The sequence below is a fragment of the Notamacropus eugenii genome, chromosome 6 (assembly GCF_028372415.1).
Source record: "Notamacropus eugenii isolate mMacEug1 chromosome 6, mMacEug1.pri_v2, whole genome shotgun sequence".
In the NCBI taxonomy this organism is placed as follows: Eukaryota; Metazoa; Chordata; class Mammalia; order Diprotodontia; family Macropodidae; genus Notamacropus; species Notamacropus eugenii.
In genome coordinates, this window is record NC_092877.1 from 75239855 (window position 1) to 75260298 (window position 20444).

General features: G+C 36.5%; 1 protein-coding gene across 2 annotated transcripts in view; it reads right to left on the reverse strand.

The window, feature by feature from the left end:
- ADGRA3 (adhesion G protein-coupled receptor A3) overlaps positions 1-20444 on the reverse strand; it is a 152116-nt gene that overhangs the window by 95550 nt on the left and 36122 nt on the right. For both annotated transcript variants that reach the window (XM_072620367.1, XM_072620366.1), the window contains exons 2-3: positions 15180-15251; positions 1085-1156 (exon numbers count right to left, since the gene is read on the reverse strand). In XM_072620367.1, the coding sequence (XP_072476468.1) occupies positions 1085-1156; positions 15180-15251 (144 nt within the window). The remainder of the gene's footprint in view (positions 1-1084; positions 1157-15179; positions 15252-20444) is intronic.

A 20444-nucleotide genomic window follows, 5' to 3' on the forward strand; every position in this document is an offset into this window, starting at 1 on the left:
ATTATCTATTAAAAGTTTTGACTAAATATTCCAATTTTTCATTATGTTTTGAAATGCTTAACTGAAAACTCAGCAAAGATAACTTTAATTTCTAATTTTAATGATGTCACTTTCAAAATATTTTAGATCCAGTTATATATAGAGATACTAAAATTACCAAAGTCTGGAGTCTTCAGGCTGATAAAGTACTAGATAGCAAATCCTTCACTTTACTTTCACGTAACCTCTCAATTATCTTCTTTAGCTAGCTTAACTGCTTATGTATCAGGCAAGAACTTTAGAGCTAGAAAAGGGCTATAATTAATTGCTGGCTATAGAACCAATTAGATTTTAAATTACAACAATAGTGGACCAATCCTCCCATACAAAGGACCTAAACCATTTTTCCCCTCTTTCTCAGGCTAATTCAAAATTCTCCAAATTCTATTAAGAAAACTGCAAAGTTAGCCTTCTCCATCTGGTAAAATATAAATTAAATGATTATAACAAATATACCATTATGTTACTAAAACTATTCTGCATTAAACTTATGAAAAGACATATAAATAGCAACCAAAGTTGTTTCAGCTATTTTACAAAGCCCCAAGCAATTGAGAAGAAGTACAAAATAACTGAGAGGTTAGTAATATATAAAGAATGCTAAAAGTGCAACTTATATTACAAATAAAAGAATGAAGATACATTTAACTAGGTGGCAATTCATGAGAAAAAGAAATAGAATTTTTTAGTTGATAGCAAATACTATAAAGCAGATACCCTCCTAGCTACCCCACAAAAAATTCTAACTTAGTATTAGGCTATGTTGATGTTAATAGACATAAAGACAATACTAGTTACATAAATAATCTCATGTTCAGCACTCAGTAATATTATACTATCTAGACCAGTGAACTTTGAGCAGGAGAAATGAATAAATGTAAAATCTTTCATGGGTGTTCAAGTTACACAATCCAAACCCACAGATCACTGAAAGATTAGTGATATTCTTATTGACTATTCTTGCTAACATTTATCGGAACATTCATATGACCATTCCAAATGGTAAAACAGCTAGTTACATAAGTTAAATTAATGTCATACTTACAATCTTTTTAGAGAGGAAAGTCCCCAGAATGCACCTGGATCTATAGTACTAATAAGATTGTTTCTCAGATCCCTGTTATGGGAAAAAAAAAAAAAGGTATTAACATATGAAAAGTAGAGAAAAATATACTTTCAAATCCATTAACAAATACTTTGGGATATTCTAAGTAAGTTTTATCTGTATAAAAGCATGCATGTTTCTTCCTCTGAGTAATAAGAAAAACTAAACAATAAACACTGAACTTCCAAAGAAATAGTTCTCATCACAGCTTCTCTGACTTTTTCTTAAATACATTTTAAAAATCATGAACTCAGCTGGAAAAACAAACCTGAGTTCACCTATTCCAGGGTTCTCAATATGCCTCAAAGAATGAAATGATAATTTCACACATCACCTTATCATCAGAAAATGTAAACTCAAAATTTCTCTACTATACTAACTGTGCCACCATCACAGCTGAAGCCTTCATGTTATGCCTGGATTAGAGCCACAGCTTCCAAAATGTTCTCCCAAATGCTCTTCTTTTCTTGTTCCAATCCATTCACCACAATCAAATTAAAGCATTCTTTTGGTCATGTCACTTCTCCTGCTCAAAAATTGTGTCAATGTCTCTATTCTGCCTACAAGATAGGATGGCACAACCCCCAGCTATGACCAAAAAAGGGACTAGACTTGTCAGAGGAGCTAAATCAATCTCAATTATTTACTACCTGTATTACCTCTCTTGTTCTTTAATTTTCTTATCTTAAAAATAAAAGGAGATATGGAGGAATATCCTAGGTTCTATATAGTTCTAATACCTAAAAATTTCTTTTGGCTCCAGGGAAAATGGTATACCCTCTATTCCCTTAGCACACTTTCACTTTGCCTATGTTCTTTCTCTTGTGTTATTTCCTCTACCTCAAATATCTCCTTCATCTAGTCCAATCCTAACTTAAGTCCCAATTCAAATCCCAATCTCCTCTATGCTACCTTCCATGTCTAGTGTTTCCTATATGCTGGAGGCTTTATAAACTTCCTGGCACTCTTTAAGTTCTCACTTTTCTCCTCCTACACTCAATGACAAATCTTATCTATAGCATTTAGTTGGTAACTGTTTATTGCCTTATATCATTAATTATCTTTTATATTTAACTATTTTCTTTTCCTCAACAGAATGTATGAGATCCTTAAAGGTAGAGATCCTCCTACCTTATGCTTGTTTTTGCACAGTACTTTACACATGACAAGAGGTCCACAAATTGTTTCATTAGTATTCTAATTGTCATTGAAAGTGGTAAGAATACAAAATTAGATTAAACACACATACATACCCCTAACAAAAAACCCTTCTCATTTCATATTTATGATTACTCACAAAGCTACAGCACTAGTTTTCCTTTGCTAAATATAAATTTTGTATTTGCATATTTCTAACAGTAACGAAAAATGTACTTTTTCATTAGAAAAATTATGACATTCCTTCTAATGTTTAGTTCTATATATATCAATACTGAAAGATAAGTAATTCCTGGTATCTCAAAAATGAAAAAAAAACCTAATAACTAACTCAAATTTCTCAAAATAAGGGCAGGTTTGTATTAAAGTATTCAGATTTATTTGTTTACTTTAATTATATATGTAGTCAGATATATCCAATAACTTCCTCCCAAGCAGTATGGCTTTTTCAGTGTTCATTAACAATTTTAACCAATTAGGATAAAATTAACACAGTATAATATGGTACCCATGGTGACTTAAAAAGAATTAATGAACCTCTACAAATTCCTTTTTTTATCCAAGAAAGTGGCTTATTGCCTGATTAGTCTAGGCCCAGTGAGGGAAAGCATCTTATAGAGATTTCCCTTTGTAACATTTCATTTCCATGAACTTTATAATTTCTGCATATTTACAAATGATTTCATTAAAAATATCTTCGTTTCCTATATTCTCCAGGGGTAGCAGCAACAAATATTACTAATCTAGTTCAGATTTATCTCATTTTTCCCTATAAAGGTAATGAAATCATCCTCCAGACTTAATTGGTTGTAGGAACTTAGGTTCAAATTCTTGTCATAGTTTTCCTGATCACCTAAGTCATAAAGGCCCAGGGCAGCAATAGTTAGCCTTCTTCTGACTTGACAGACTTCCCAACATGATCTGGGAGTCAGCACACCTTTTTTGACAAGAGTTCACCATCCCAGCAAGTGTAGGGCAAAGGGAGAGCCGCACTCAAATGAACCAAAGCTGAATCTTTGTTTCATTTCTAAACTTTTACCAACAGCCTGAGTTAGGCCTAGTTTAGAACCTGCTCCATGAGGGGTAGAGGGTAGAGATGAGTGGTGGGGAGAGAAAGAGAAGGAAGAGACCAACACAGAATAATAACAATTGTGTTCCAAAAGTCAATAGCCACATGAACTGCTGAGTAACATTCAATATTTCTGAATTACAAGAATGAAAATGTTATTATATACCTCTCTCAAGTTTTTTAATGTACTCTTACATATATATATGGCTTTTCACATTACACAAATTAGTGTTTCAATGTACGTTTAGCCATTTTTCACAAATTTAAGATATTTCAGTCTCTAAGGCTAAAAGTATGCTTCGTTTACTGATTTTTAAAAATAACATCAAAATTATTTATTAAGTCCCTAATACATACCGTGGGAATAAGTATAAGACAAACTCTATTCTCAAGAGTTTTTAAGTGAACAAACATTTATTACGCACCTACTATGTGCCAGGCACTGTGAACAAAGACACAAAGGGATACAAAGAAATGCAAAATAGAGTCCCTACACTTAAGAAGCTTACATCAGAATGGGGAAGACAACACAGTGAAAACTATGTAAAAACACAGATGAGATAAAATGGAGAAAAATCACAGAGAAAGGCAATAGCATTAAGGAGGAGCAGGAAATTCTTCTTATAGAAAAATGGGAGTTTAGCTTAGATTTGAAGGAATCCACAGAACAGAAAGAAGAGAAAGAATTCCAGGAATGAGAAACAGTCAAAGAAAACAGGTTATCTTGTTCAAGGAATATATTGTAAGGATGTTTACATCACTGGATCATAGGTTATGTGGACAGGAGAGATATACAAGACATCTACAAATGTAGAAAAGGACCAGGTTACAAAAAGCAAAACAAAGGATTTTTATATTTGATTCTGGAAGCAAATAGCAGACCACCAGAGATTACTAAATACCAGGGTGACAAAGTGTAAACCTGCACTTCAAAAAGACAATTTTTATAGCTGAGTGGGGGATGAACAAAAGTAGGGAGGGACTTAGAGAGACCAGTCAAAAGACTATATATAGTCTAGGCATGAGGGCCTGCACCAGGTTGGTGGCAGCTGGACAGCTGTCAGAGAAGAGAAGGGGGAGGGAAAGAGAAAAGACAGGGACACAGACAGAGACAGAGAGACAGAAAAGGACAAAGAGACACAGAGCTACATATTGAGATATCTATGACTTGGAGATCTTCAGATCTGTGCATCTTTCCAGCTGCCTGCACTATCTATATCTATGTCTATCTATATCCATATGAATACAGATATTTCTATCCTAGCTATAACTGTATCAGTATATAACTAGAGATAGACATATAAATATATAACAGACAACTGGGAAGATGCACAGATCTGAAGATCTCCAAGTCATTCTCCCTACTGTCCAGCACCTGGCTCAAAGTCTTCCTCTCTACCCCAGTCTCTTTAGCCAAACTTCAAGATTTTAAGGATATAATCTATGTCTTCTCAAATACACCAGCATACTCTGGGGAGTGCACCTCCTATACTGCTCCTTCTTCAGGGTCAGTTGTGGATGGCCCTGTCCTTGGGGTCCCTAGGTCCTAGGTCCCTCGTTCACTAGCAACTTCACTATCCCTCTGTCTGGGCAGTACCTGCTCAAGAGAAGCCATTTTGCCTTCAGTAAGGAAAACCCAGTCCTTATTAACTTGAAGTCCCTAAGACTCTGAAGTCTCCTCCATCTCTGATTGAATGAGATAACATTTGTGAAGTGCTTAGCCCAGTGCCAAGCACACAGTAGGTACTTCCTAAATACTTGTCCCTCTTCCTTTAAGAGTAACCAGCTGCCTTGTTCACTCTCTATCAGGGCTGCTGAGTTTCATTCTAGCACAAAATAACAAAGAGGAGATAGATAATTAAAAACTAAATTTTAGTATACAGACTCTTAAGTGTTAAAGTTAGGGGAGACAGAGACTACAGACTCATGACTACTCTGCAGAACAAGAGCTGAGCTTAGAATCATAGGCATACCTAGGGTTGTTTTAAGAAGGAGTAAAGTGCCTGGCAGTTGAGAACATAAGAGCTTAGACTTGGACAAGACAACAGCATGTTTGTAGAAAAGATTACTCCAACTAGAACAAAGGATACACAGCTAGGAAAATCATGTTGGTTAGTAAGGGTGACAGGTAAGTAAGATAGGGCAACTAAATGGTGCAGTGGATAAAGCATTAGGACTGGAGTCAGGGAAGACCAGAGTTCAAATCCAGCCTCAGACACTTAACAGCTGTGCAGCCCTGGGCAAGTCACATAACCCCATTTGCCTCAATGTCCTCATCTGTAAAATGAACTGGAGAAGGAAATGGCAAACCACTCCAGTATCTCCACCAAGAAAATCCTAAATGGGGTCACAAAGAGTTGGACACAACTGAAACAACTTAACAAAAAGAAGTAAGAATGGAGTTAGAAGCCTTTTTAGAAAAATCTAGATTGGGAATGGCAGTGTAGCACAGCCAATAAAATGTCAAACTTGGAGGCATAAAGGCCTACACTGGAATAATGTCTCTGATATTTTTAGCTGTGTATTGTGTGCAAATCACTTAACCTCACTCAGGTTCAGTTTTCTTATCAATAAAATAGAATATCTACCTCATGGGATTTTGTGAAGCTCAGGACAGCTAACATATGTACATGTTGTTACCTATCATAGAATCAAAGCTCTTTACATGAGGACTATTTCATTATTATCTTCAAATCCCCAGCACCTAGTATACAGTAAGCATCTAAAAAGTTTATGGATCAATTGAAAAGAAAAATATGAGTTCAAAAAAATCCAGACGCAGGAGTTTAGACTAAATATGATAGATAAGAATCAATGAAGATTTCTTAGCAGGAAATAACAATAATAGTATTTAAGGAAAATTAACATGGTAACAGATTATAGAATAAATTGAAGCAAAGTGTCTTGAATCTGGAAGATCAGTTAGGAGAAAATATTAATAACTAAATATTCTTGGAATTTTCATCTTTATAAACTATAATGTGGAATGAGCAGCTTAGGTCTAAATTCAATATATTTCTCACAGATCAGCTATTAAAAACTAAATTAAAGAGATAATGGCTTATTAAAGACCATAATCTAGTAGTTCCCAGACAATGTAAGAATTTGGAACATTTATAAGTTTCTGTGGAATCCTATAATTCCTTAAGCCCAGGGTTTAAGCACAAAGTACTGACAAGTTAGGTCAGGTCTGAAGGAGATGGTGGCATATTTTCATGGAGGTAAGCCTTGGCAGAGAATACTATAACTATAATCTCTCAGAAATTCAAGTATTATGTCAGAAAAGACAAGAACTGAGTAGGAACTCTGAAATACAAACAGAAAAGTCAAGAAAAAACATTAAAAGGTAAATCAGAAAGAAAAGGAATGAAGTATTTTTGTTCTAACGGGGAGCTGATATAAGTGTCCTACCCTAAAGTTATTTAGGTTCACAAGGAGTTAAATAAGACACAAGCCCTGAGAAATGTTTAAGTTTTCATGATTTTAAAAGAAGAAAGAAAAGAGAAGGAAAAAAAAAGCAGTATAGTAGAGTACAAATGGGCAAGGGCAGAGAAACATCTCACATAATTGGGATATATAAGTAGAAGACTAAACAAACAAGGAAGAGGTTGGTACCACTTAAACCTCATTTATACCTGAATCAGTCCAAGAAGGACTGAACATACACAGAGTTTGACACAGAAAGAATTCCACTCAAAAAGTAAACAAGAGGGGATGGGGCAAGGGGAAAAAAAGGAAGAATAAGAAGAAGGAGGAGAGATGTCAGAATACAATAAACAATCTTACTTTGGAAGAAGGAACATGAAGAAGGGGATTGAAGGGAAATAAGGGGTAAGAAAAATGGGGTTGGAGCCTGAGGAGGGAAAGGGAGCAGGGTTTAGGGAATAGAGAAGAGGAAAATGCACCCAGCATAGACCCCTGGTACTGAGAACACTTCTGCTTTCTCACTAACTTCTCTTTGTAAAGCGATGGCAGGGATAATGAACTGGGAAAAAATATATATAACAATAGGATGGAGGAAAATACAATTAACAGTCATTACACTCAATATAAATGGGATAAACTCAGCCACAGAAGAAGACAGCAAAATGTATTAGAAAGGAGAATATGAAAAAATGTTGCTTAGAAGAAATTCACTTAAAACATAAAGACTGGCACCAACTTAAAACAAGCAGTTTAAGCAAAATCTATCATGTTTTACCTGAAGAGGCTATTAGACACTTGACTAGGATTAAAAATCATCTAAGACAGTTGTCTAAAGGATAAAGCAGCTGCCCAGAAATTTCAGGTACAACATCTTTAATAACCCACTGACAAACAGCTGGATTTACTTTTTTAGGTAAGACATTTTTGGAATCCCGTTATCAGCAGGAGATATATGAGTTGTTTCTTTCAAAGTGGTAGAAGGTTCCACTAGAAACTGTAGAAAGGTTCTAGGGATCTGTTGAATATATTGCCAAGAAATTGACTAGGACTAGACACAGCCTTTGATTTGAGAACAGAAAATCTCTCCAAATATTTTTCAGTAGAAAAGTTGTTATGATATTTATACATCTAAGTCCACTACTCAAGAGCAAGTCACTCATCTCAATGATGTAAAGCACTGAGTATGAGTTGTTCTACAAGTTATTAGGATTTTTACCTCCATAAGGAAAGGATATTCATCGTCTCCTTGTGGCTACTACACCATAGCTTTCATCGCTCCCTCCTTGAAGAAACTTTTCTTAAAAAAGACTACAAACATAAAGCATTCTTACAAAGGTACTTTGTAAAATATGTCTAAGCATCATTTCACTTAACATTTTAAAGCTGGAATTTATGTACAATGTCAGTTATACAGACTCTACATATGTTTTATAATCAAGGTCATGTTAACCAATAAAATGGTAAAAGATCTTAAGATTTAAAAAAGTACTTTTGGTGATGGTTTATTAATACTACTAATATTAATAAATATGACTTATGTTAAGGAGTTTTATTATAGAGTACCTTTGAGTACTATTGCTTTACTTGTTTATGAAATAAATTTTATGTAAAAATATTAATTATATGATTTATTATAAGTTTATAGGTTATACCAGTACTTACTACAGATATTTAAAGCCTCTGAAGAGAAACATGCTTTCAGAAACAGAATTGGCATTATTTATTTCAATTTGCCAACCTGGTGTTTTTGAAATATGAGGTCATACTAGTTTCATTTATTTTAAAAGCTGTACTTCTTTTGGAAAGAAGCAGAAGCTGAAAAGATAGAAATATTCATACGTTTTTGTAACTATTTGCAAAGTTCAGGTGGTTAAAAATGACACTGCAGAGATTGTGGGGGAATTGAATGGCTGACAGTACATCCCTCCACCCCCACTGGAAGCAGAGAACTGCCTTGACAAAGAGCTCGAAAGTCAAGTAAATGGCAGGGGAAATGAGCAAAAATGGAGAAAAAAAATCAGACTACAGAATCTTACACTGATGACAAGGAAAACCAAAATATACAAACAGAATAAGATAATAAAGTCAAAACTCCTACATCCAAAGCCTCCAAGAAAAATATAAACTGGTCTCAGGCCATGGAAGATCTCAAAAAGAATTTTGAAAATCAAGTAAGAGAAGTAGACCATGGACCTATCCTCTATGCAAATGACTAGATCTGCACATATCCAATCCCACACTTTCCTTCAAGCTTCAGTTCCATATCACCAATTATTGCACACTTCATACTAGATGTACTTAATACATCTTATACTCAACATGTCCAAAACTGAACTTATCTTTCTCCCAGTCGCTCCCCTCTGAACTTCCCTATCCCTGGCAAAGGATCAACCATCCTTCTATCTCCTAATTCTTCCATAACTTGCCTTTATCCTGAGCTTTCCTTTCCTTCAGATCACATGTCCAAACAGTTACCAAATCTTGCTATTTGTTTTCTTCAGCACACCTCTCAAAGCCTACCTACCTCTTCCCTCTGCTAACATTATCTATGGCCTGAATTTAGACTCTTGTTACCTCTCACCTAGTTTATGCAAGAGTAATTTAAAACGCAAAGATCTTTCTTATTAATTAATAGGCTCATATGATCTGCTTAAATTGCCTGGAAGCCTGGGTCACTTGTGGTAGGAGGAGCTTGCTGAAAAGGCGGAACAGGAAGGGTGGAGGAGAACCAGGAGAAGTGAGTGAGTGGAGTCAGGTCAGAGAGGAAAGAACACAAGTCAACTGACACAGGCCAACTGACACATTGTAACAATCGACAGTGGGATGGCCCTGGCTGAGGGAGGGAAGGTTTGAGAATGACTTTGTCCTCTGCTGTGATCATGTTTATTAACTTCTTGGTTACCATGACGGATTTGGCTTTCTGGTGCTTAAATAAATGTTTTTCTTCTGACTTTTATATGGAGAGTCTTCTATATTCTGAGATTGAGAACTATGCTGGCATATTCATAGCCACCACCAGTGCTGTGACTATTGCCATGGCAATATACTTTATCAGAGCAGCCACAAAATAAAGTGAAGAAATAAAAAGAAATGACAACTAACAAATGTTAACTAATGATATTAGTTATATACTTACAAAACTAAGAATATGAAATGGAAGATTTCCTTCAAAATTATAAACTATCCTAAAACAGAATATCATATATATCTTAAATGACCCAATTTCAGGAACAGAAATAGAACTATCTGCAGAGAAACTTTTTGTCAAAGAAAAACTCTTATTCTGATGGATTTAAAGTAGAATTCTATTAAACTTTTCAAGAAAAATTAATAGCAATATTATACAAGCTATTATCAAAAATTAAAAAAAACACTCTACCAAAATCCTTTTATAAAAGAAATATAATCCTAATACCTAAACCAGGGAAGAACAAAGCACAAAAGAATTACATAAACCAACATCATAAAAGACAATAAATTCAAAAAAATTTAATAAAATTCTGTTAAATAGACAGACTATAGCAATATAGCTAGGAAATCATTCATTACAGTCATATTGGAATGTATCTGGGATACCAGGATGGTTCAACAGCAGGAAAAGTCAACATAATTAATCACAGTATTTGATATGATTTTGGAATTTCTAGCAATAGCAATGAGACAAGTGAAGGAAATGAAAGGCATAAAAATAGGCAAAGAAGAGATAAAACTATTGGGTGTTATGAGGAAAGACACTATATAGGAGGTAGTCTCCTAACTAGTCTCAAATGCCTCAAGTCTTTCCCCACTTTATTGACCACTATGCTGCCAAAGTACTTTACCTAAAGCTTCAACTAAGTCACTTCTCAATAAATTCCAGGATCAAATTTAAATTCTCTGGTATTTCATGACATGATTCCTTGCTATCTTTCAAGTTGTCTTAAATTTTACTCCCCAATATTTACTTTATGATTAAGGAACACCCTCATTATTCTCATACAAGAGACTATCTCCCAAACTCCATTTATTTTCACAATCTGACCACTATACCTGGAATGCTCTCCTGCTCCCCTATGAGCTTCTACTGGGCTTCCCTAGCTCCTTTAAAGACTCAGCTAACATGTCACATCCAGTTATCTTCTCCCCTACTATCCACCCCCCCAATCCCTCCAACTTTAATACCAAAGATATCTCCCATCTACACAGTATGCATAACTCATGGATGTATGTTGTAACTTCCATGTTATCTCCCTCATTAGAAGGTGATCTCCTTAAGGGAATTTTTGTCTTTTTTAAAGCTCGACTGCTAAGTAAAGTGCTTAACACACAGTAAGTACTTAGGAAATGCTTGTTAACTATTAACTGACCATTCAGTGTTCACAGCTGGGCTACCTTAATATAATAAAAATTTCAAATGACAAAAACTAATAAAAAGTTTTAATACTATACCAAACCAACAAAAGGATCTGTGTATGTGTGTGTGTGTATGCACACATGTACATATACATACACATGCATTTGGAGGAAAAAATGAAAAAAGGCAAAACTGAATTGGGAAATCTATGTTATAATGCAAACTGTGGTGCCTGGAAGACCAGTGATACCCTCAACAGAACTAGAGATGTTAGGAGAAGTTGAAGGCATATTTCTTTGGCTGGTTGGTTTTTGGAGGGGTGGCATTTTTAGTCCTTCAAGGGCGTGGTCTTTCATACCTTAAGGTCACATAGGTAGTACACAGCAGAGCGGAGACACAAGATTTTTTCTAGGAAGGGCAATTCTTCACATTCTTAAGTAAACCCTGTGAGATCACATAGCTAGAAAGAAATATGTCCTTGTCCTACAAAAAGAAGGGCAGTAGATATTGTGACACACTTGGTGACTCTCTCTGAGATGTGAAGGTTTGGTATAGCAGGTTTGACATGGCACACCTAGAGAAATACTGTCTTCCCGGAACATCTAGTTAAGATGCATTGCTAAGATTGACACAATTAACCAAATTTACTGATTATAAAAACTTAGCATTGGATATTATATTTAGAGCTGGAAAGGATTTTAGGAACCATCTAGTCCAACCTCTCATATCATTTTACAGATAAGGAAACTCAGTCTCAAGGTCCTAAAGGTAATTAACAGCACTGCCAGTTAAGAGAGGTAGCATGGTACAATGAAAAGAACAATTTCTTTGGAGTGAAACAATCTGGACTAAAATACCAGATCAGCCACTAATACTACCTGTGCAATCTTAGTCAAGTCTTAGTCTCTCTGTGTGCCAGTTTACTCCTCCATAAAATGAAGAAGCTAGATTATAAAGGCCTCTATAGTTCTACTCAGTTCTAAATCTATGATCCTAGAGCCATTTTCCCTATCTCCAAATCCATGAGTCTTTCCACTGTATCAGTTTCTTCCTTTTGCTGAACAATGAAAGGACAAGTGACAAAGTCATAAATGTTACATCCTGAAACTCATGTCTAGTAACTTTGTCATCATTAGGATGAAACTGAGGCAATGAAGTGATGTTCTCATTTATTCTTCTATCAATCAACCAATTAATAAGGATTTAGTGTTTACTATGTGCCAGACACTATGCTAAGGACTATGGATAAAGAGGAAGGAAAAAACAATTTGTACATTTACCTTACATTTTAATGGAGAAGATAATACGTTAATACAAACAAGACACATATAGAATAAGTGGGAGGTATCCAAAGAGGGGAAGGCTCTAGCAACGGGGAGAGGGAAGAGAGGTGACTAGAGAAGCTCTCCAACAGAAAGTGGTGCATCAGCTGAGTGATAAAGGAAGCCAGCGAAATGAAGAGACAGAAAATTAGAAGGGAGCAGTCAGCCAGTGCAAAAGCACAGGGACAGGAAATGGAGAATAATGTGCAGGAAACCTGAAGTAAACCAGTATGGCTGGATGATAGCCTCAAGGATAGGGGAAGTAAAGTAGAAGAAGAGGAGAAGGGTTGGAAGGGGTCAGGATGAGAAAAGCTTTACATGTCAAACAAAACAGTTTATCCTAGAGTCTGTAAGAGGGAGCCGCTGGAGTTTATTTAGGAAAGTGACAAAGGAAGGGAAGCTTAAGGGTGTCAACAACAGGAATGGAAATTAAATGGATATATGGTGCCAGTAAGAGTGAGGACTCAAGAATGACACAAAGGTTTTGAACCTGGATGACAGTTAGGATGGTGGTATCTTTCCTTAGAGAGGTAGAAGACCACGAGTAAACAATGTTGCCTAAAATTTCAGATACAGTTGCAAGATTGATTGGTTATAATTAACCATTTTTCTTTGTTACAAAGGATTCTCATACAAGTGATGATGGAGCTACAGTAGCTTTATCAAAAAACAACCAGGCATGGTCTTCTTCGACAAGGAAGGATGAACCCACATCAAGAAACAAGTAATAAAAAAACAACACAGGAAAAGCTTTTTTTTAAAAAAGCATTCTCATGTTGAAAAAGTCAATAAGCTAAATAAATAAGGTGACAGTACAGTTTTGTTCTACTCCTTTTCCAATCTTAAATCAATCAGTTGTTCCATGTTCAGTTCTAACTGTGGTTTCTTGGCATATACACAGTTTCCTTAGGAGACCAGTAAGATGATGGCTAAAATGTCAAAACTAATTCAAAAGTATGCCTCCTTTGGCATTATACCTCTGTACTTTTTTGTTGTTGTTGTCCTACTTAAACACTCTCTAAGGTGGAAATGTTAAAAACTGCTGGCAATAGAAATCAGATAAAAATGTAGCTGGGGAAATATTTAACAAAATAGGCAAAAAAGACAATAGAACACAGATAATTTTAATAAGTGGTTTTCTAAATCAATATTTAGAAATCTGAAAACTCAACAATGACCACCGGATTGAAAAAGATTAGTTTATGTTTCAAACCTAAACGGCAATGCCAAAGAATGTTCAAATTACTGGACCACTGTGCTCATTTCACACACCAACAGACTTATGCTTAAGATTTTACAAGCTAGGCTTCAGCAATATTCAGTCAAGAATTACTAGAAGTGCAGGATGATTTTCTGAAGAGGCAAAGGAACTAGAGACCAAATTGCCAACATTCACTGGATTATGGAGAAAACAAGGGAGTTATAGAAACATTCACTTCTGCTTCATTGAGCCTTTTACTGTGTGGATCACAAAAAAATGTGGCAAGTCCTCAAAGAGAGATTTTCAGATCATTTTACTGGTCTTCTAAGGAAACTGTATGTATGCCAAGAAACAACAGTTAGAACTGAACATGGAACAACTGACTGATTTAAGATTGGAAAAGGAGTATGACAAAACTGTATACTGTCACTTTATTTATTTAACTTATATGCAGAGTACATCATGCAAAAAGCCAGAACTAAGATTTCCAAAAGAAAAATCAACAGTCTCAAATATGCAGATGATGCCATTCCAATGGCAGAAAGTGAAAAAGAATTAAAAACCCTCTTGATGAGGGTCAAATAGAAGAGTGTAAAAACCTGGCTACATGTCAAAATAAACTAAGATCACTGTATTTGGTCCCATCCCTTTCTGACAAAAAGAAAGGGAAGAAATGGAAACAGTGTCAGATTTTATGTTCTTGAGCTCAAAGATCACTGCATACAGAAACTACAGCCATGAAATTAAAAGGCAACTGCTCCCTGGCAAGAAAGTTACAGCAAATCTAGCAGCATGTTAAAAAGCAGAGATATCACCTTTGTTGACAAAGGTTCCTATAGTCACAGTCACAGTTTTTTCCAGTAGCAATACTGTAAGAGTTGAACTGTAAGTAAAGCTGGGCTCCTCAAAATCAGCGCTTTCAAATGTAGTGCTGGAGAAGATTTTGGGGCGTGCCACGGACAGTAAGAAGATCAAATAGGTCAGTACTTAAAGAAATTAATTCAGATTGTTCACTGGAAGGCCAAATATTGAAGCTGAAGCTTAAATACTTTGGCCACATAATGAAAAGACAAGATGCACTGGAAAAAATCCTGCTGGGAAAAACTGAAGGCAAAAAGAGAAGAGGATGAGATGGATAGTATCATGGAAGCAACAAACACAAGGCTGGACAGACTTACAGAGATAGTGGAGGACAGAAATGTCTGGTGTGCTATGGTCCACAGGGTGGCAAAGAGTTAATATGCAGCAGAAGGGATTCTTATTATTTTTATTTGGTACAACTGCTCTAAGGTACACTAATTTATGTTCTACTCTTATGCTCTATTATGCTCTGCTCTTAAAAAGGACCGATATAATATTGGACTTTCAATTTAAATATAATTCCATGTTTTGAAATAAATGTGTTCCAGCCATGATGCACAAAGAAAATGAGCAAATAAATATCTTTAGCCATTAAGATCAGAATGCAAACTTGTGTTTAAATATACAAACTACTAAAATAATAAGCTATTTAAAGCAATACTTACAGTCTCTCCAGAAGACTTAACCCAGAAAACGAACCATTCTTCAACTCTGATATTTTATTGTTGCTCAGAATCCTAAAAATAAGAGGAAAAAATCAAATACTAATACAAACACATACACATACACACACACACAGGCGCACACACACACACACACACACACACACACACACACACACACATATACACACCCCCTATTTCAAGACAGTTTGAACCTTATCACTCAACACCATGAGCTTCTATTCAAATGAGAAAAATAGAATATATGCAAGTGAAGCGTCTCTATACTTATAAAGAAAGTGCAAGATAACAGTAGAAACTATGCAGTAGTTTGGAAGGGATGCTGAGTAAAACAGTAATCAAACAGTACTGAAAAATATCACAACCTAAAATTATTACATAGCAAAGGTAAGAAATTATCTTAAAAAGCAGTAACACATGTCAGTTCAATCATACATGTAAGTTCATCTTCTCTAAAAGGAGACTTTTTAAAAGTCCCTCTCATTTTCTACAACATACTCTCCAGCATCCAACTCAACTTACACAAAATTGCCCTGTAAAATCAAAACCTGACCAGAGAAACGAACATTTTGTGTTCTTGAAGTAATTATTGGAAAAACATTTATAAAGTGTTTACTATGTGCCAAGCACTGTCCATACAAATAGAAAAAGTCAGATAGTTCCTGCTTTCAAGGAGCTGACAGTCTAATTAGAGGAGATGGTATATAGATTATCTAGCCTTTATATAGTATTTTAAGATTTGCAAAGCGTTTTACACATTATCTTATTTGATCCTAACAAAAACCTTTTAGGGTAGATGCTATTCCATTCTTTTTTTTCTTTTAAACATATGAGCAACCTGAGACTAAAAGATTTTAAGACTTTCCCAAGGGCACATGGCTAGTAAGTACCTAAGGCAGGATTTGAATTCTGCTCTTCTTGACTCTAAATATCGTGCTCCATACACTACACCACATGGACTACGATACGTCGGTAGCATGACGAACAGTAAAGTCCAAAAATGACAACTAAGGAGAAGGGTACATGAGAAGGCTCAAAGGACTCTAAGGTGCCTGTAAGGGCAAATGCCAAGGTCCCAGAGACCTCAGGACACTGTGTCAAAAAAGATTGTAAGGCCTGGTGGTCTTCCATTTCACCAGACACAATCCTAATTGGTAATTCCCAAGTCATCCAAATGATGTGGACAGCCATGTTCCTGTTCCTAAATGGCTGCCCCTCTGAGTATGTCACCTGAATAAAGGTGAAGAACAAAGAGAAGAGAAAGAGTACCCCAGCCATTGCTTGCTGAAAGACCTAATCTTCATGTAATCTGGAATCTTTGAATAAGAATTCTAGGGGGTGGAGCCAAGATGGCGTAGTAGAAAGACGCACATACACATAGCTCCGAACCCACAACCCATAGAACAACTACAAAGAAGTAACTCACAGCGAATTCTGCACCCAGACGCCACAGAACATTGGAGCGAGGGAGATTTCTGTTCCGGAGAGACCTGCAAATCTCTCGTAAAAGGTCCTTCGTGCTGCGGACTGGGCGCCGGGACTAGGAGCTGAGTACAGCCCTGCCGTGGCCGCGGCACCGAGAGGAACAGATCCGAGTGGGCTTCAGGGACGGGATCTCCAGCGGCCGCACAAGTACCTCCACCCACAGGTGACGGGGGTCGGTGAGAGAGTCCCTTTGGCGGGTCGAGGGGGGAGTGGGGTGCCCCCATGGCTCGGGCCCCCTCGGGAGACAGAAGCTGAGGGGCAGCGGCAGACCAGGGCTCCCCAAGCAGGCAGGAGCCTGGATCCATTGTTGAAGGTCTGTGCATAAACTCCCTGAGGGAACTGAGCCTGAGAGGCAGCCCTGCCCTCACCTGAGCATCTGAATTTAATCTCACACTGAATAGCAGCCCTGCCCCCGCCCAAAAAGCCCTAAGGCTGGAAGCAGCATTTGAATCTCAGACCCCAAACACTGGCTGGGAGGATCAGGAGGTGAGGTGGGTGTGAGGAAAATATTCAGAGGTCAAGTCACTGGCTGGGAAAATGCCCAGAAAAGGGAAAAGAAATAAGACCATAGAAGGTTACTTTCTTGGTGAACAGGCATTTCCTCCCTTCCTTTCTGATGAGGAAGAACAATGCTTACCATCAGGCAAAGACACAGAAATCAAGGCTTCTGTGTCTCAGCCCACTCAATGGGCTCAGGCCATGGAAGAGCTCAAAAAGAATTTTGAAAATCAAGTTAGAGAGGTGGAGGAAAAGCTGGGAAGAGAAATGAGAGACATGAAGTCAAAGCATGAACAGCAAATCAGCTCCCTGCTAAAGGAGACCCAAAAAAATGTTGAAGAAAATAACACCTTGAAAACTAGCCTAACTCAATTGGCAAAAGAGGTTCAAAAAGCCAATGAGGAGAAGAATGCTTTCAAAAGCAGAATTAGCCAAATGGAAAAGGAGATTCAAAAGCTCACTGAAGAAAATAGTTCTTTCAAAATTAGAATGGCACAGATGGAGGCTAAGGACTTTATGAGAAAGCAAGAAATCACAGAACAAAGCCAGAGGAATGGAAAAATGGAAGATAATGTGAAATATCTCATTGGAAAAACAACTGACCTTGAAAATAGATCCAGGAGAGACAATTTAAAAATTATGGGACTACCTGAAAGCCATGATCAAAAGAAGAGCCTAGACATCATCTTTCATGAAATTATCAATGAAAACTGCCCTGAGATTCTAGAACCAGAGGGCAAAATAAATATTCAAGGAATCCACAGAACACCGCATGAAAGAGATCCAAAAAGAGAAACTCCTAGGAACATTGTGGCCAAATTCCAGAACTCCCAGGTGAAAGAGAAAATATTGCAAGCAGCTAGAAAGAAACAATTCAAGTACTGTGGAAATACAATCAGGATAACACAAGATCTAGCAGCTTCTACATTAAGGGATCGAAGGGCATGGAATAGGATATTCCAGAAGTCAAAGGAACTAGGACTAAAACCAAGAATCACCTACCCAGCAAAACTGAGTATAATACTTCAGGGGAAAAATTGGTCTTTCAATGAAATAGAGGATTTTCAAGCATTCTTGATGAAAAGACCAGAGCTGAAAAGAAAATTTGACTTCCAAACACAAGAATGAAGAGAACCATGAAAAGGTGAACAGCAAAGAGAAGTCATAAGGGACTTACTAAAGTTGAACTGTTTACATTCCTACATGGAAAGACAATATTTGTAACTCTTGAAACATTTCAGTATCTGGGTACTGGGTGGGATTACACACACACACATGCACACACGCACACACACATAGAGACAGAGTGCACAGAGTGAATTGAAGAGGATGGGATCATATCTTAAAAAAAATGAAATCAAGCAGTGAGAGAGAAAGATATTGGGAGGAGAAAGGGAGAATTGAATGGGGCAAATTATCTCTCATAAAAGAGGCAAGCAAAAGACTCATTAGTGGAGGGATAAAGAGGGGAGGTGAGAGAAAAACATGAAGTCTACTCTCATCACATTCCACTAAAGGAAAGAATAAAATGCCTACTCATTTTGGTATGAAAACCTATCTTACAATACAGGAAAGTGGAGGATAAGGGGATAAGCAGAGTGGGGGGGGATGATAGAAGGGAGGGCATGGGGAGGAGAGTGCAATTTGAGGTCAACACTCATGGGGAGGGATAGGATCAAAAGAGAATAGAAGTAATGGGGGACAGGATAGGATGGAGGGAAATATAGTTAGTCCTATACAACACAACTATTATGGAAGTCATTTGCAAAACTACACAGATTTGGCCTATATTGAATTGCTTGCCTTCCAAAGGGAAGGGGTGGAGAGGGAGGGAGGAAAAGAAGTTGGAACTCAAAGTGTTAGGATCAACTGTAATGTTCTTACCACTAAGAAATAAGAAATACAGGTAAAGGGGTATAGAAAGCTATCTGGCCCTACAGGACAAAAGAGAAGACAGAGACAAGGGCAGAGAGGGATGATAGAAGAGAGAGCAGATTGGTCATAGGGGCAATTAGAATGCTTGGCGTTTGGGGGGGGAGGGGAGAAAAGGGGAGAAAATTTGTAACCCAAAATTTTGTGAAAATGAATGTTAAAAGCTAAATAAAAAATAAATAAATAAAATAAAAGAATTCTAAAAAATTATTTTTTAAAAAATGAATACAGCCTACCAAATACAATCAAGCATCATTTTAATACTTTATTACTATGAAGTAATATTCATTTCCTCTCTTAAAATGAATTTTAATACCATTAAGTTTAGCAAGAGATTGAGAATAATAGATGTATAGGGTTGAAAAGGCCTAGATTCACTCCTGCCTCTAACATATACTGCCACAGTGATCCTGGTCTTAGTGCCTCAGTGCCCCAGACAAATATAAAACTAAAATAGAACTGCAGCTCTGGGAAGAGTTTTCTATAGTTGCGATTCCTGATACCAATGAAATCACAAGACCAAATATCTCTCCATCCCCCACAAAAACAAAAAAAAAGCCAACCACGATTTAAACTTCCCAAATAGTTATACAGCTCAGAAACAGATAAAAACAACATTCAACTACTAGGAAGTCTGATAAATGAAAAATGTACAAGTCAAAATTGCTAAGAAGTAATAGCTCAATGGAAAAAATATACTTCTCAAATCTACAGATAAGGAACAAGTTTATGGCCAAACAAGAGAGAGAGAGAGGATCACAGGAAGTAAAATAGATATTTTTGATTACATGAAATTAAAAAGTTTTCCACAAATGAAGCCAATGCAGTCAAAATTAGAAAACAGGAAACTGGGACAAAACTGTTTAAAGCAAATTTCACTGATAAAGGCCTCATTTATAAAAGTCAGAGAGAATTCAGCCAAATTTACAAAAATAAAAGCCATTCCCTAACTGATAAACTCAAAGGATATGAAGAGACTATTTTCAGAAGAAACAAAAGCTATTGTCACATGAAAAAATTATTTAAACCACTGATGATTCAAAACATACAAATTCAAACAACTCTAAGGCACCACTTCATACCTATCAGACTAACATGACAGAAAAGGAAAATGACAAATGCTAGAAGGGATATGGAAAAATAGTTTTACTAATACACTATCGATGGAGCTGTGAACCAGTCTAACACTTCTGAAAAACAATTTGGAACTAAAAGGGCTATAAAATTGTGCAATATCCTTTGACCCAGTAATACCACTACTAGGGCTGTATCCCAAAGAGAACAAAGGGAAAAGGACCTATAGGTACAAAAATATTTCTAGTGGCTCTATCT